Raw genomic sequence first — 14,871 nt, forward strand, 5'->3', positions numbered from 1 at the left:
CTAGGTGCTGATAGGCCAGAGGCAAGAGAAGAGGACACTCGGATATTAGTGGCATTGCTACAGTAACAAACATAGCTTTACTTTTAAGCGAATGTTATTTTTAAGTCTTTTTCAGCTAATGAGCTCAACAACACGTCTGTTCGCAAACAGAATCGTTTTATGCATTTTATACAAGAATCACTCTCACTCTCATTAATTTAACTCAAGTGGACTAAAGGCTGTAAAACTGTTGTTTTTAGAAACATGTTCCTAGTTTACATATTCGGGTTTAGCCCATGCTCCCATGAGCCTAAGTCTGTTACATTTATTTTAAAATATATGCACATTTATTCTAATTTCTGTGTGGTCTTTTAGAGGTCTCTCTCTATTGCCTCTGGCTTAGTTAAAAAAAACAAACCCAACCCTTAGGGACAGTGGGGTGTAGAGAGCTCCAGCTCCACAAAGCAACTGTAGCCACAGGCTGAGGCAACTACCTTGCTGCATGAGTGCCCCAACTCCAAACCAGAAACTATTGAGCAGCGTAAAATTGTTTTCCACTACATCTGAGTCAGGGTTGCATGGATGCGGGTTGTACCACTCATAAGGACTAAACCTATAAGGGAAAGAGCAGAAAGACACACATGTCAGCACAAAAGGACAGAACAGTGTTTTCAGTGGTACAGATTAAATGGCTGATAAGACATGAATCTCAAAACATTATCAGCAGGAAGAAAGAGTGTGAATGTGTAGAAAACCTGTTTTGTGGATCAGCGCTTCTGCGGAGACGAAAGCAAATCGTTTCAGCTTTTGCTGAGATTTTGCCGAGACTTATTGGCATATTCAAGTGGTATCAGTTTATTGTAAGAATGGATCAATAGACTGGAATAACGCTGTCACTGGTGATAATGTCCCTGTGTGTAATGATCTTTGGAACTCATTTCAATTCACTTAGTCAGGAGCCTTTAAGTGTTTCCCCCAGCAGCTACAATTATCGTTACTCTGCGGATACCATTTTATTTTAACACCCCAACGTGGGACTTGTGCTCTCCTTTTTTTCTTCTGGTTTCCCAACAGCAATCTCTGTTCTTCTCCTTTTCCCTTTTTCTCGCAATCCCCCACATCACATCCCCTCACATCCTCCTATACCATTCTCTTCCTGGCAACCCACGCTTCATTTTTTTTCCTCCAGATTGTTTTGCTTCCCCCATGAACCTCCTCCTGCTGAACACGCTGCCCGCCTTGGCTGATTGTCAGTGTCTTCGGGTCACTTGTGGACATTTCTCATTTATTATCCTAAGCAAAAGTGGCATGGCATTAGCACAAGGTGATTGGGTTAGTGTTAAGCATCAGGAACTGATTGAGTTTGTGCTGAAGTGGCTGATAGAGGGAACATTGCTTATGCAGAGTTGAGGGGCCTGACAGGTAATGGTGTTGAGAAGCCTTTCCCCGATATACTGCATGCTAATAAGCCTGTAGGCAGAGTCTTAAGGTTTTATACTGTGTGAACATGTGATGCCATTTGTCAGCTGTGCCTCTTAGACACAGAAAGGGAATAAATGTGTTTATATAGCATATATCGTATATGTGTCAGAACAGATTTGTATAGATTTAAAGTGACCATATGCTCTCAGGGGACCCAAACTGTGCCAAAAAAATATCCCACTGTAACAGCCAAAGACTTTGGTTTTCCTACAATTTGCTTTCCGTCTGTACATATGAGTGCCATTTGGAGCACGCTAATTACTGTTCTTATTTTACAAGCACTGGGAACATGGCAACATTTTTGTCACAATGCCCTTCCTTTACAGTTATTTTCCATTCAGTGAAAATCATCTGTGTGGACATGGCTGTGATGGCACGCTATAATTCTTCATGTCAACACCATCAGGATGCCTGATTTATTGGAATGTCAACGAGCTCTGTCTCCTTGGTATCACAGGCAACTGAAACAACACAATGGCCTTGCAGAGCTGTTCAGAATGCAGTGAGCGCGCTCGCATGTTTTTATGTGGTCGCATGCACTTATGCCTGCGTGCATCAAGCGTCTGGCGCATAAATATGCCTTTACATCTGTGTGGGTGAGTTTTTCATGTGGTAGCAACTGGGTATTTGCATTGGCTGCACCGATTGCATCTCAAAGTCAAACGTGTTTTCTGATTATTTCGTTATGTTTTTGTACACAGACAATGCACGTAATTGCTGTAGCCCGCAGCCGATCGTAGAACACAACAGATGTATGTAGGTTGCTGGTGCAGATTTGATTGGACAGTGTTTGTTTCTCCCAGTGTCTACATGTGTATTCTGTATGTACCAGGTTTGATGGCTCCTCTGTATGACCTTTGTCTGCAGCTGGCCCGTATTCCTGCAGGCCGTGTTCTGCACACCGATCAGCAGGAGGAAGAGGATGTGGAACACGAGGACGTAAGGTCACCTCCTCACATCCAGCACAGGGGACATGTCGAATTGCACACGGAATTCTAAAAAGACGCTTTCCCTCTCTCTCCCTCTCCGTTCCCCTACTCCTGTCCCTCTTCCCCTTCGCTTGTCCCCGGCCACAATAACACAAAACGCACGCCCTCCATTAGCTGTCTGTTCAATTCAATTACTTTGCCTGGCTTTATAGATCTGTTGCCTTTCTTGTCTCAGGCCAAGTGAAGAGGTTGTGTTTGGTGTCTTAAAAAAATCACAGACATCTGGAAGTTGGAATGTAAAATTACAAGAGCCTGCAATTCATGTAAACACAGTCTAATACAATTTATATAATCTATTCTTGTTTGCAAGTGGACATTTTCTACCATGAAAAAGGGTTTTGCGAGCTGAAATAATACCATTTGTTTTGTTAATAAAGGGAGAAATCAATTCAACCGCAAACAGAGCTGGGAGGATGCACTGAGTGATATGTATTTCTCTGGAGCCTGAAATCCGATAGCTTATTTAGGAAAAAGAAAAAAGTGTGTTAACGTGTGGGATGCAGTTCAACGATGTACTGTTTAGTGTTTTATTGTGCAAACTTGGACTTCATAAGCTCACAACTCCTGCTATATTTGAGAAAGAAAATAATATACTCTGCATTTGGAGGATCGGCCAATCATCCGGTGGCCGTGCAATCAATACTGTAATTATGAGGGAACCAGATCAGCAAGCTGTAGAGAACACCGTGCTTAAGATTTAAACTTTGCTGGATATTTTTGTCACATAGAGTGACGCAAAGGACTCTGTATTGCTATTGTGTGCAAAAATGGCATGATGCAGATATACGCATTATAATTTCATAGAAGCAAAATTAGAAATATCAGATCTCAAGGTCATTTTTATCGCAACCAGAAGAATATCAATAGGATTGCATGCTTTTTACTTACCATGAATAAATGTGGGAGCAAATAACTATGGGTTTAATTTGCATATTCTGAACTAACTTAGGTGACAGTTGCTGCTTTCCTCTCATGTGATCATTTTGCCAGTAACATTTGATGAAATGTGTGTTAAACCAAAACCTCTCAGGATCAAAGAAGAAGAAGAAAAGCCCACACACACATCATAATGCGTTGGTCATGCATCTGGGTTTTTTTTTTCTTCGGCGGATAGGTCGATTAAAATATTGTAGGAAATGTATTTGTACAGTATCAGCAGTGTACCTTAGATTACTGCACATTTCTTACAATAAATATCAGTTTGCTGGTTTTACAGTTGCTGATGCTTGTGCAAATATGCCTGAAATATTGCTCTATACTTATCGGGACCATAGTAGGATGTGGACCATGTTTAAATCCATTATTGCAATTATATTTTGGTAAAATGTGAACTTTTCCAAAACATTCGAATGTTGGCAAAAATGCTGCCATGGTCCTTTCTTATATGTTTACTGCAGATTTCATATCCTTTTGTTTCAGCACACATCTTCATATTACAGAAGTCATCAACTGCTGCATGTTAGTCAAAGGAGGCAAGCAGGAGGGGGAGAGTGAAGTCAAGCAACGGAAGCAAACAGGGGGGTTGACATGTTACCTGGCTATGACAAACAGCACACAACTGACACCCAAGCAAGCCAGCAGAATATACATCCAGATATCAGGCGAGAGGGGGTTGAGGAAGGAGAAGACCCCAGGATTGGTGCCGTTGGGCTTGCGGTACAGGATACTTATCCCCAGCGTCATGAAGGGCTTGGAGAAGTCGATGACCTTCTCTCTGACGTAAGTGATGGCCAGAGGAGCAACTGCAAGGTCTGCTTTCTGCAATGAGAAAACAGCGGCGACGTCAAATAGGGGGATGGGTGTTTGTTCACCAGTAGAAAAAAAAAATCCCAGCCAATTCAATTAAGATCTGATTTCTGTCAGCAGCTGCTCTGCTCAATATGTACAGGAGGCAGAGACATGACATGAGGGAAAAAAAACGTAGCTAGGATCATTACTTCGACTAGATTATTAGGTGGGAGGCTGAGTTGGTCTGGAAATTACAGGTTATATGTCTGATCCTTTTTTATAAGGGGCAACAATCTTAGGATTAGATTAATTTTCAACAATTCAACCTCAAGTTGCCTCAGAATAGAAAATTAGCCTTCTGCACAGTTCAGCACTTGCTCTGTAGTATTTTTGCATAATTGCTCCAAGCCGTAACTTGATGTAAAAAAAAAAAAAAAAAAAAAAAAAAAAAATTATATATATACGTACATATATATAAGTATTCTATATATATATATATATTAATATATACAATATCTATCTATCTATCTATATATATATATATTTTTTTTTTTTTTTTGTGTTTTTTTTTTTTTTTACAGTTTCTAGATTTTTTGAAGATTCTGTTTCAAGCAGAATCTTTCAGGGCTTTTTGCTATAATTTTTCCTCATAAGAAGTCATCTATATATCTGAGGCTTAGAAAAGCTTCCTATACAGCACCAAATGTCATAATTGTCAGATAGCTTTCTATGGTAATACACAGTGTGGAAGCAGAACTGTAATAAATAATACAAACGGTCACAATAAATAAATAAACCTAATAAACAATGAAAATCAAGCAAGTCAATTAAACTCCAACAACTGCTAAATTGCTTCTCTGTAAACACAGATATATTTGCATATGAGGACAAAGAATCTACAAGTGAGAGACACAATTTTTGGCGCTAAAAGGCTTCTGGTTTCCATTTGTAGTTCATTTGTAGTTCGATTAGCGCTGACCAATCACAGCTTTGGCTGCAGCCAGCCTGCTTTGGCTGCATGAAGGCAAACAAAAGGACTTGCCTGATAAAATGTTAAACTCACTGGTGATAATGACATAGTCTATTGCTGGATTCTAAAAATGCATTAAAATGCACATTCCCTCGGTATCAGTTATCCCTTTTCCTAATTCTTGCAGGCTGCAGTGGAAGCCAGGAAACATTGATCACTGGACCCAGAAGTTTATTCATCAAACAATAGCAGTTAACTTGTGAATATGACCTAAGGGTAGCCACTGTAAGCTACTGGTCATATCAGGCCAAGTAAAACTTTATCTTTTTATACTCCCACTGTCTAGCCTACACAAAGAGCAGACAGCATTGGAAGCATACTTGTGTGCTGGTGCGTCTTCGCTTCTCGGACATTTCTTTTTACTGTGCTGAGCTACTTTGTGTGCTTAAACAGCTCTAAGTATGTTTAACTTAGAGCTAATAAATATTGATAGTTACTGAAAGGCAGGAAGGAAAGAAGATATACGAACTGAGTCTATAAAAGGATTGGCAGCACTCCGAAAACGAGAAAACGGCACATAGCTACATTGGCAGGTTACTTGCTTTTACAGCCTATTACATTTTGTTTCACAGAGGCTTTATCTGATCAATATCCTGTCTTTCCACTAAGCAGACCAAGCACGGTTGTCGAGGTCTGTGTCGACGCAACACGTAGTTGCGGAGGAGAAGCATTTTAAGCTGTGCTGTAGCTTTGATGCAAAAGTATAAATCAATCTTGAGGCTGCAGCACTAGCAAAACCCAGGAGTTAACCTTTTTTTTACCCTTATATTTGAAACTGAAAGACTACATAATTTGGTTTGTCAAAGTTTCAGATGCCACAAAGAAACTCGACACAGTAAGAGGTCCTTTTTTGTTAACACTGTAATCTCATATTAAAGACATATGCTTGTTCAGTGGCAATATTTCAGCCTGTTTCCATTTCAAATCGGTATTGAAGAATTTCAAAGATTTATTCATTCAGACAAAGAAGGACAAGAAGGAATATGGCAGACTGCTCTGCCTAAGTGGAAAATAAATTTTGGCTTTCAGAAATAAAATATTCCGACTGTACCAGCAGATGAAGACACAAATGACTTAATAATGAGAAGATTTTTTTTTCTTTTTTTTTTTAAAGTCCCATTTAAGCATTTAGAGATGCAATTCTTTTTGTTTTGAATCAGCTTGCAATATGGAGTAGCTTTATTAAAATACATGAAGAAAAAATAGTGGACCATTATAAAATATGATTAATAGAAAGCAGAAAGTGTTTCGCTTTAATTAATATAATAGTTTTTTATTCTAATGACTGAGTGTTGTCTTCTCCTTGGTGAGTGCCGACTCACGTGGTCCATGAGCTCCCGCACCATGCCGTTCCACTGGCCTGTGCTCTCATCCAGCGCACCGTACTTCCCATCTTCAACTAATCGAACCTCATAGCGGAAGCCTAGAATGGAGGAGAGTTCCCTCAGCAGGTCGATACAGTAGCCCTCAAAGCGATCGTTCCCATATAGAGGCTTGTCTGACTTCTTAAACATCACATATGGCTCCTCCTGTACAGGGAAAACAAACTGCTGTAGGAGTGCAGAAGTCTGAGTTTTGTATTATATATTTTTCAGGTGCAATTGAGACTGTGAGTGTCTGCTGTTAGTGTTTTCATTCGGCCGTGTCTACCAGTATGGTGGATACACGCAGGGATTTGTTAGCCAGAGAATCAGTGATGTTGGACGTCTTGCTTTTGTGAGTCTCTGTCATATTTAAACCGCTGGGAGGATCCCATGTTCCAATCTGTTGAAACAATTCAGAGTAAAGTTTATATCCTCTTGTCTACAGATGGGAAATGAAACACTTCAAATCACCCCCACTTACATTTGGTACTTATGGTCATACTAAAAAGAAAGTACACCCTCTTTCAGTTCTAACTTTTTTTTAAATATATATATATATATACAGGTAGTGCAGAATTATTAGGCAAATGAGTATTTTGTCCACATCATCCTCTTCATGCATGTTGTCTTACTCCAAGCTGTTTAGGCTCGAAAGCCTACTACCAATTAAGCATATTAGGTGATGTGCATCTCTGTAATGAGAAGGGGTGTGGTCTAATGACATCAACACCCTATATCAGGTGTGCATAATTATTAGGCAACGTCCTTTCCTTTGGCAAAATGGGTCAAAAGAAGGACTTGACAGGCTCAGAAAAGTCAAAAATAGTGAGATATCTTGCAGAGGGATGCAGCAGTCTCAAAATTGCAAAGCTTCTGAAGCGTGATCATCGAACAATCAAGCGTTTCATTCAAAATAGTCAACAGGGTCGCAAGAAGCGTGTGGAAAAACCAAGGCGCAAAATAACTGCCCATGAACTGAGAAAAGTCAAGCGTGCAGCTGCCAAGATGCCACTTGCCACCAGTTTGGCCATATTTCAGAGCTGCAACATCACTGGAGTGCCCAAAAGCACAAGGTGTGCAATACTCAGAGACATGGCCAAGGTAAGAAAGGCTGAAAGACGACCACCACTGAACAAGACACACAAGCTGAAACGTCAAGACTGGGCCAAGAAATATCTCAAGACTGGTTTTTCTAAGGTTTTATGGACTGATGAAATGAGAGTGAGTCTTGATGGGCCAGATGGATGGGCCCGTGGCTGGATTGGTAAAGGGCAGAGAGCTCCAGTCCGACTCAGACGCCAGCAAGGTGGAGGTGGAGTACTGGTTTGGGCTGGTGGGGCCTTTTCGGGTTGAGGATGGAGTCAAGCTCAACTCCCAGTCCTACTGCCAGTTTCTGGAAGACACCTTCTTCAAGCAGTGGTACAGGAAGAAGTCTGCATCCTTCAAGAAAAACATGATTTTCATGCAGGACAATGCTCCATCACACGCGTCCAAGTACTCCACAGCGTGGCTGGCAAGAAAGGGTATAAAAGAAGAAAAACTAATGACATGGCCTCCTTGTTCACCTGATCTGAACCCCATTGAGAACCTGTGGTCCATCATCAAATGTGAGATTTACAAGGAGGGAAAACAGTACACCTCTCTGAACAGTGTCTGGGAGGCTGTGGTTGCTGCTGCACGCAATGTTGATGGTGAACAGATCAAAACACTGACAGAATCCATGGATGGCAGGCTTTTGAGTGTCCTTGCAAAGAAAGGTGGCTATATTGGTCGCTGATTTGTTTTTGTTTTGTTTTTGAATGTCAGAAATGTATATTTGTGAATGTGGAGATGTTATATTGGTTTCACTGGTAAAAATAAATAATTGAAATGGGTATATATTTGTTTTTTGTTAAGTTGCCTAATAATTATGCACAGTAATAGTCACCTGCACACACAGATATCCCCCTAAAATAGCTAAAACTAAAAACAAACTAAAAACTACTTCCACAAACATTCAGCTTTGATATTAATGAGTTTTTTGGGTTCATTGAGAACATGGTTGTTGTTCAATAATAAAATTATTCCTCAAAAATACAACTTGCCTAATAATTCTGCACTCCCTGTATATAAAAAGGACCGAGCTATTGCAAAACCTCAGTTCTTCTCTTTTTTAGCCACTCTGGTGTAGATCTGCAGCTGTGCTTGGGATATTGGCCTGTTGGATGACCCAATTTCAACCAAGCTTTAGCTGTTGGACAGATGGCCTCACATTTGACTCTAGAATAATTTGATACACAAGGGAACTCATGGTCGACTAAGTGACTGCAACTCCCAGGTCCCGTGGCTGCAAAACAAGCCCAAATCATCACCCCTCCGCTACTGGACTCGACAGCTGGTGTGAGGTGTTTGTGTTGATATGCTGTGTTTGGTTTTCAACAAACATGGAGATCTACATTATGGCCAGACATCTCCACTTTTATCTGATCTGTCCGAAGGACATCGCTCCAAAACCCTTGCAGTTTGTTCAGATGCAACTTTGTAAACCTAAGCTGTGCTGCCATGTTAATTTTAGAAAGAGGAGACTTTCCCCTGAAATCCCTTTAAACCAAGCCATTTAGTCCGTTTAGTCTTTCTCTAATTGTAACGTCACGAACTTTAGGATTTAACATGATAACTGTGGTGTGTAGAGTCTGAGATGTAGCTCTTGGGTTTTTTTATTTTCTCTGAGCATTGCATGGCGCGATCTCTCTGTGTGGATTTGTTGGAACGTTCACTCCTGGGAAGACTGGCAACTGTTTTGAATGTTTTCCACTTGCAAATAATCTCTCTCATTCAAGAATGATAGACTCCAAATCGTTTGGAAATGGCCCAGATTGATGGGCAGCACCAACTGCTTCGTTAGGATTATTCCTAATGTCTTTTCTTCACGGCGAAAGCTCCAGAACAGCAAACAGCCAAAACTTCTTCTTTTATAGAGGTGCTCACACTTACTGATGATCAATTAATTAAGTCCATTTGATTATCAGCACTTGGCTGCTCCTTACCCTTTTAATCCCTGTGGAAGCAGTAACAATGTACTTAGTTTTTCACACACTACCTTTGCATTTTGGCTTAATTTTAAAAATAAATAATGACACTGTGTAATATTTAATGTTTTGTAGATCATCTGATGTTGTATCATTTTAAGACTTTTAAGTTATTTTTTTGTAACGCGATTCCTTAGAATCGAAAGAGGGCTTACTTTATTTTTGCCATGACTGCAAGCATGAGCTACACCAACGAGTGACACACCTTTTCCAGCCCCTCCTCCTTCAGACTGATGACATCTAGGTCAAAATCAGTTCTCAGTCCATTGGTCTTGTTAAAAAGGACACGTCCTGTCAAACCATCCCAGTGTGCCTAAAGATAGAAATACACAGCACGATGAACTAAAATCCTCAGCTCTGAACACAGTCATTCCATTAACCTTAAGACATTGCCTTTCTCAGCAATATCAATCCAACCCCTAACCATAAAAGTTTTTCTTTCCCAATTATGAATTCCATCTGGCTCTCCCCTTACTGTCTATCTCAACAACATAACAAGAAACAATAAAGCAGCGAGAACAGAAGCAGGTTTGACAGGTAAGAGTTCATTATGCATGTGGTTCATTGTGCTTGAAGTTTCACTTCAAAGCCATTGGAGGAACAGACGGGCATGGGGAGTGATAGCAGACACAGGAGGGGGAGGAAGCACCAGCTACTACAATGGCTCATTCTGAAAATTACCTGCAATGATACCATCCAGAGAATGAAAGAGCTTTGTAGAACAAAGCAAATGGCTGACCCTGACTAGAGTTAAGGAGGCATGCAGAGCCTTTGATATAAACACGGGTGGAGATATGCACTGAGAAAGTGTGGTTGAAAGACAATGGCACAAACAACAAAAAATGTAGTTACTGTGGATAATGCTGCGGATTCATTTTTTTTTCTAAAGATTATTTAGAATTAATGATTAGATAATAAACTTATTTAAGATGCTTATATGGTTTCTGTGATAAATGACCACAGCTTTCTGGACCAATAAAGGCTGATTGGAAAGCTGCACTGAAACTGTATCACATGTGTTAACTAAATAATTCCAGAGATGCACACATAAAATGCTTGCAAACATGACTGCGCTAATCCATATAACACAATAAGAAAGGTACAATGTTCAGTAGATCCCACAGGTCAAAGGTCAAGCTGGAGTGCACACTGAAAACAGTGACCTTATACCTCTTTGATAAGGTTGATGAAACGCCCTCCAAAGCGCCACGGCTTGTGGCGATTACACTGCAGAGAGCTCACAGTGATCTGCTGCGACTGCTGCACTGCCACCGCCACCACATGCACGGCATCATACATCAGGGCTGCATCGGTCTGCAAACAGGAGGGTAATACTATTAGACATTTTATAAGACCACTTGATACTTCTGTCCACACAACCTTTCATCTCCCCATTAATTCACCTGTGCAGGGACATAAGAAACTGTGTGAAGTCTCAGATGACTTGCTTTAGTCATAAGTCACTACAACATGAATTAGGAGTAGAGCCAGCAGTAAATGCCCCACACAAATGGCACAGTGTCTCAGCTTGTTAGTAAAAATATCCAACCACTGTCTGAGGCAATCAGAAAGCTCTGCCAGGGATAGTCTCTCAGTGGAAGGGCGCCACGTCAGTGTGAAGACTAATGGTTCCTGATGGGTGTGCCTGTTCCCCCAGAGAGAGGGAGCACAAAACGGGCACCGGTGCAGACAGGACGACTCTCTCTGGCACACTCAGTGCAACATGCTAAGTACAAAGGACAAAGGGTTGCACTGAAAAACACCTAAGACAGCTATGCATATAACCCTCATAATAAGTCATCAAAGGGCGTAAACGCTGGAGCTGAAATTTCTCACACACTGACAAGCTGTGATTTATCTCCACCGCTCCAGTTGGCACACATGAATTCTTTTCATGCCGTCAGTCCACACAGTTTGACACACTCCACGCTCAGCTCATCGCAGATCCACTTTCCACGGTCCCACACAGGCTGAAATACACTATGGTGATCTTATTTGACAAGTCGTGGATGACCAAACTGCAAGGAAGTGAGAGGAGTTACTCTGAGACCGCAAAGTATTTGCAGCTATAGAATCTTTGTGAATGTGCTTGCTGCCAGAGAAAATGAGCTGGCCTTCAGTGCAGCTCGACACGTAGCAGGAGGCTGCCGAGCTGCTGGTTCCCTATATTTGCTCTATAGGCGCTGTGAAGCATCCACTTCATACATGAGGGCAAGAAGCAGGAGAAAGCGTGTGCTCTCTGTGCACTTTATACCAAGCCTTATAAATGGTGAGAGGTCAGGTAAAGGAATGCATCTTACTTCTAACAGCAAAGAAAAAAAAAGAGAGAGAGAGTTTCCTGGTAGCAGAAACGGAATGAAAAATAGACAGAGTTGATGGAGTTCATGTGTGGTTGCAGTGAAGGGAAGATTGATGATTTTTTTCTTTCCCCCCTTTTCTCCTCTTCTTTTGGAGTTGATGACTGCTGATGTCAAAGGCAGCAGTAGATCAGAGAATGGGAGACCTATCTCTGCGCTCTTTCATCCCCAATGCTTTCCTGGAAAAGGGAACAGCTAGGGCCATATCTGCTCTCCCAGTGGCAGCAGTGTGCGTGTGTGTGTGTGTGTGTGTGTGTGTGTGTGTGTGTGTGTGTGTGTGGTGTTCGTGACAAATACTCACTAGGAAAAGACTCTGTCACTGCACTACTCTATTTCTTGAATAGCGAGGAGGAGTTTTAAACACAGTCAGTACTATTTTCTTTCCTTTGAACGGAAAGTTTGTCACGTCCAATCATTCGTTTGCTGGCCGACTAAGACTTGCTGTTGGACTGAATCAAGTTATTTTAGCAATTTATGTAAAAAAAAAAAAAAAAAAGAAGTTATATAAGTATTATTCACATTCAATCCCCGTCCACTGCACTGAATTTCAAAAGTATGTAACACATTCTGAATGCATTTATTCCATGGATAATATTCTTTGATTGATTTTAGTTTGGCTGTGGCATTGCAGAATTTATGAAATTCAAATTAAATCTCCGAGCCTGCTATTTCTTTTTTAAATACCTTTTCATTTAAATTTTGCCACTGACCTTTTAACTTTCCTCTAAACTACTTGATTTTTTCCCCCATTCCAAAATCAGTCAATATCACATTCCAACTCCTCCATTGACAAACTCTTTATTCTTTTGGGTCAAACTGCGGTGCGCACTGTCTTTTCAGTTAATCGTCTTGGCTACAAAGATGTTCTGTGAAATACACTTCTGGGAATAACAGCCTTACATCTTGTTTTCGAAAATCTATCAAAATTCTCTACTTGGAAGTCTATTTTTAGTTCACTTTTCATAGCTTTGCATGTGAAGTGAAATTGGAGTGCTTAAGCACAAGCTTGATGTGTGACAGGAGAGTGATGATTCATTTTTAGAAAAGCTTAACAGATGAACTTGTGCCTTTACCTTCAAGAAATGCCAGATTTTGAGCTGTTTGTTTATTCCTAAGCTATTTGTAGCATAAAGAGGAAGACTTTTTTATTAGAGCTTGGTAATAATGTGGTAATATTGAATTAAGGACACAAGAAGGTACTATATGGAAACAGAATGTTATAACACTAAATTATGAAGTAATATCTAAAGAATTACCAAATGACATCTTGCCTCAACAATGGTTGTAGCTAAGTAACATTGGACTATGTTTAACTGTGCAATAAGGGCCAGAAAGTAGGCTTAATAATGATCAATAAAATTCAATTTAATTAAATTTTATTTAAATAGCACCAAATCACAACAGCAATTACCTCAAGGTGCTTTATATTGTAAGGCAAAGATCCCACAATTATACAAAGAACATTTCAACAATTAAACTTTGCGGAAGCACTTGACGACAATAGGGAAAAAAAAAGGCTCATTTAACAGGAAGAAACCTCTGGCAGAAGCAGCCATCTGCCATGACCGGTTGGGGGTGACGGAAGGAAGGAAAACAGGCCTGGAAGAGAGCCAGAGATTAATAGTAACTAATGATTAAATGCAGAGTGGTGTGTAAGCACACAGTGATTACAAAAGGTGAGTGAAGAAGAAACGCTCAATGCATCATGGGAAGGCCCTCAGCAGCCTAGACCTATCGCAGCACATCAGGTTACGACCACTTGAAAGTCAGTATATTTCAAAAACAAGCCAACAAACAAACAAACACGCAAGAAAACCCCCAGCTAGACATATATAACCACAATAGCCACTGTCGATACAAGCTATTACAGTACTTGGTTATTAGTACTTTGTAACTAAGTGGTAATAACACATTATTTCATTATTATTACCTTCTGTCCATCTGATTACCAAGCTGTCTTAGAAAGCGCTACCCATAAAGATTTTATTCTCGTCCAAATTATTTATTTCCTTTTAAAAAATATGGAGAGTTTCTTAAGCACAAATACATAAATATGCACTGGAGACAAGCAGGGTATCTTCCTCAGTGGCAAATATTTTCTAAGCTTTGAAATATGAAAGGTTTTAAACCTGCATAAACAGTAAAAGACTCTTTGCTGACTTACGGGGCAGCTGAAATGAGCTGTGAAATTGTGCCCCATTTCCAGTTGATATCATAAACCTTTAGTAAACAGTTGCATTTTATACCTCCTGCTGATACAGAGCAGCAGTGTCAGTCAATGCTGCGACGAGGGGGGTGAGACTGAACCAAAAGAGTACAGTTGCTCTGTTTTGCTGTTTTACTGAGCTGAAACTCTCTATAAAGCTCCGCACAGCCGAGTGGAGTCGCACATTCACATGATAATTACTATGACTGACCTCTGAATTTACACAGGGCTTTTGATTGTTATTTGTGATGTTATTATGTCTGCTTTACAAGTAAATGTGATAATAGAGTGGCAAGGAAGACATGCTACTGTGAAATCCATGTAGTATGAGTACAATTGACAAACAGCAGCTAGGATAGTAGAATAAATGCCAGACTACTTTATGATGAGCTGTCTGTACACATCCATGGCAAAATTAGATTGAAAAAAACCCCCATTATCGGCAACAGGTATTTATTTGTGGTCACAGAAGACAGGTTTGTCTACATGAGGTATTGTTTAAGTAACAATGGGATATTTCATGTATTATAGTATAAACACAGTTCTGCATACTGCTGTGTTTGCACTTTTGACTTCTCCATCCACCCCTTTATTTGAACCACTTTATTAGGTAGATTTTTTCTAGTACCAGTTGGATCCCCTTTGCTTTCAGAACTCCCTTAATTCTT

General features: G+C 40.3%; 1 protein-coding gene across 2 annotated transcripts in view; it reads right to left on the bottom strand.

Moving 5' to 3' along the window:
- Nucleotides 1–14,871, bottom strand: part of grik2 (glutamate receptor, ionotropic, kainate 2) — a 65,301-nt gene that overhangs the window by 13,711 nt on the left and 36,719 nt on the right. For both annotated transcript variants that reach the window (XM_005921601.2, XM_005921600.2), the window contains exons 7-12: nt 10,811–10,954; nt 9,846–9,953; nt 6,859–6,972; nt 6,531–6,737; nt 3,985–4,208; nt 474–592 (exon numbers count right to left, since the gene is read on the bottom strand). In XM_005921601.2, the coding sequence (XP_005921663.1) occupies nt 474–592; nt 3,985–4,208; nt 6,531–6,737; nt 6,859–6,972; nt 9,846–9,953; nt 10,811–10,954 (916 nt within the window). The remainder of the gene's footprint in view (nt 1–473; nt 593–3,984; nt 4,209–6,530; nt 6,738–6,858; nt 6,973–9,845; nt 9,954–10,810; nt 10,955–14,871) is intronic.

This window comes from Haplochromis burtoni, unplaced genomic scaffold, assembly GCF_018398535.1.
Source record: "Haplochromis burtoni strain Fernald_Lab_line unplaced genomic scaffold, NCSU_Asbu1 Contig_47, whole genome shotgun sequence".
In the NCBI taxonomy this organism is placed as follows: domain Eukaryota; kingdom Metazoa; phylum Chordata; class Actinopteri; order Cichliformes; family Cichlidae; genus Haplochromis; species Haplochromis burtoni.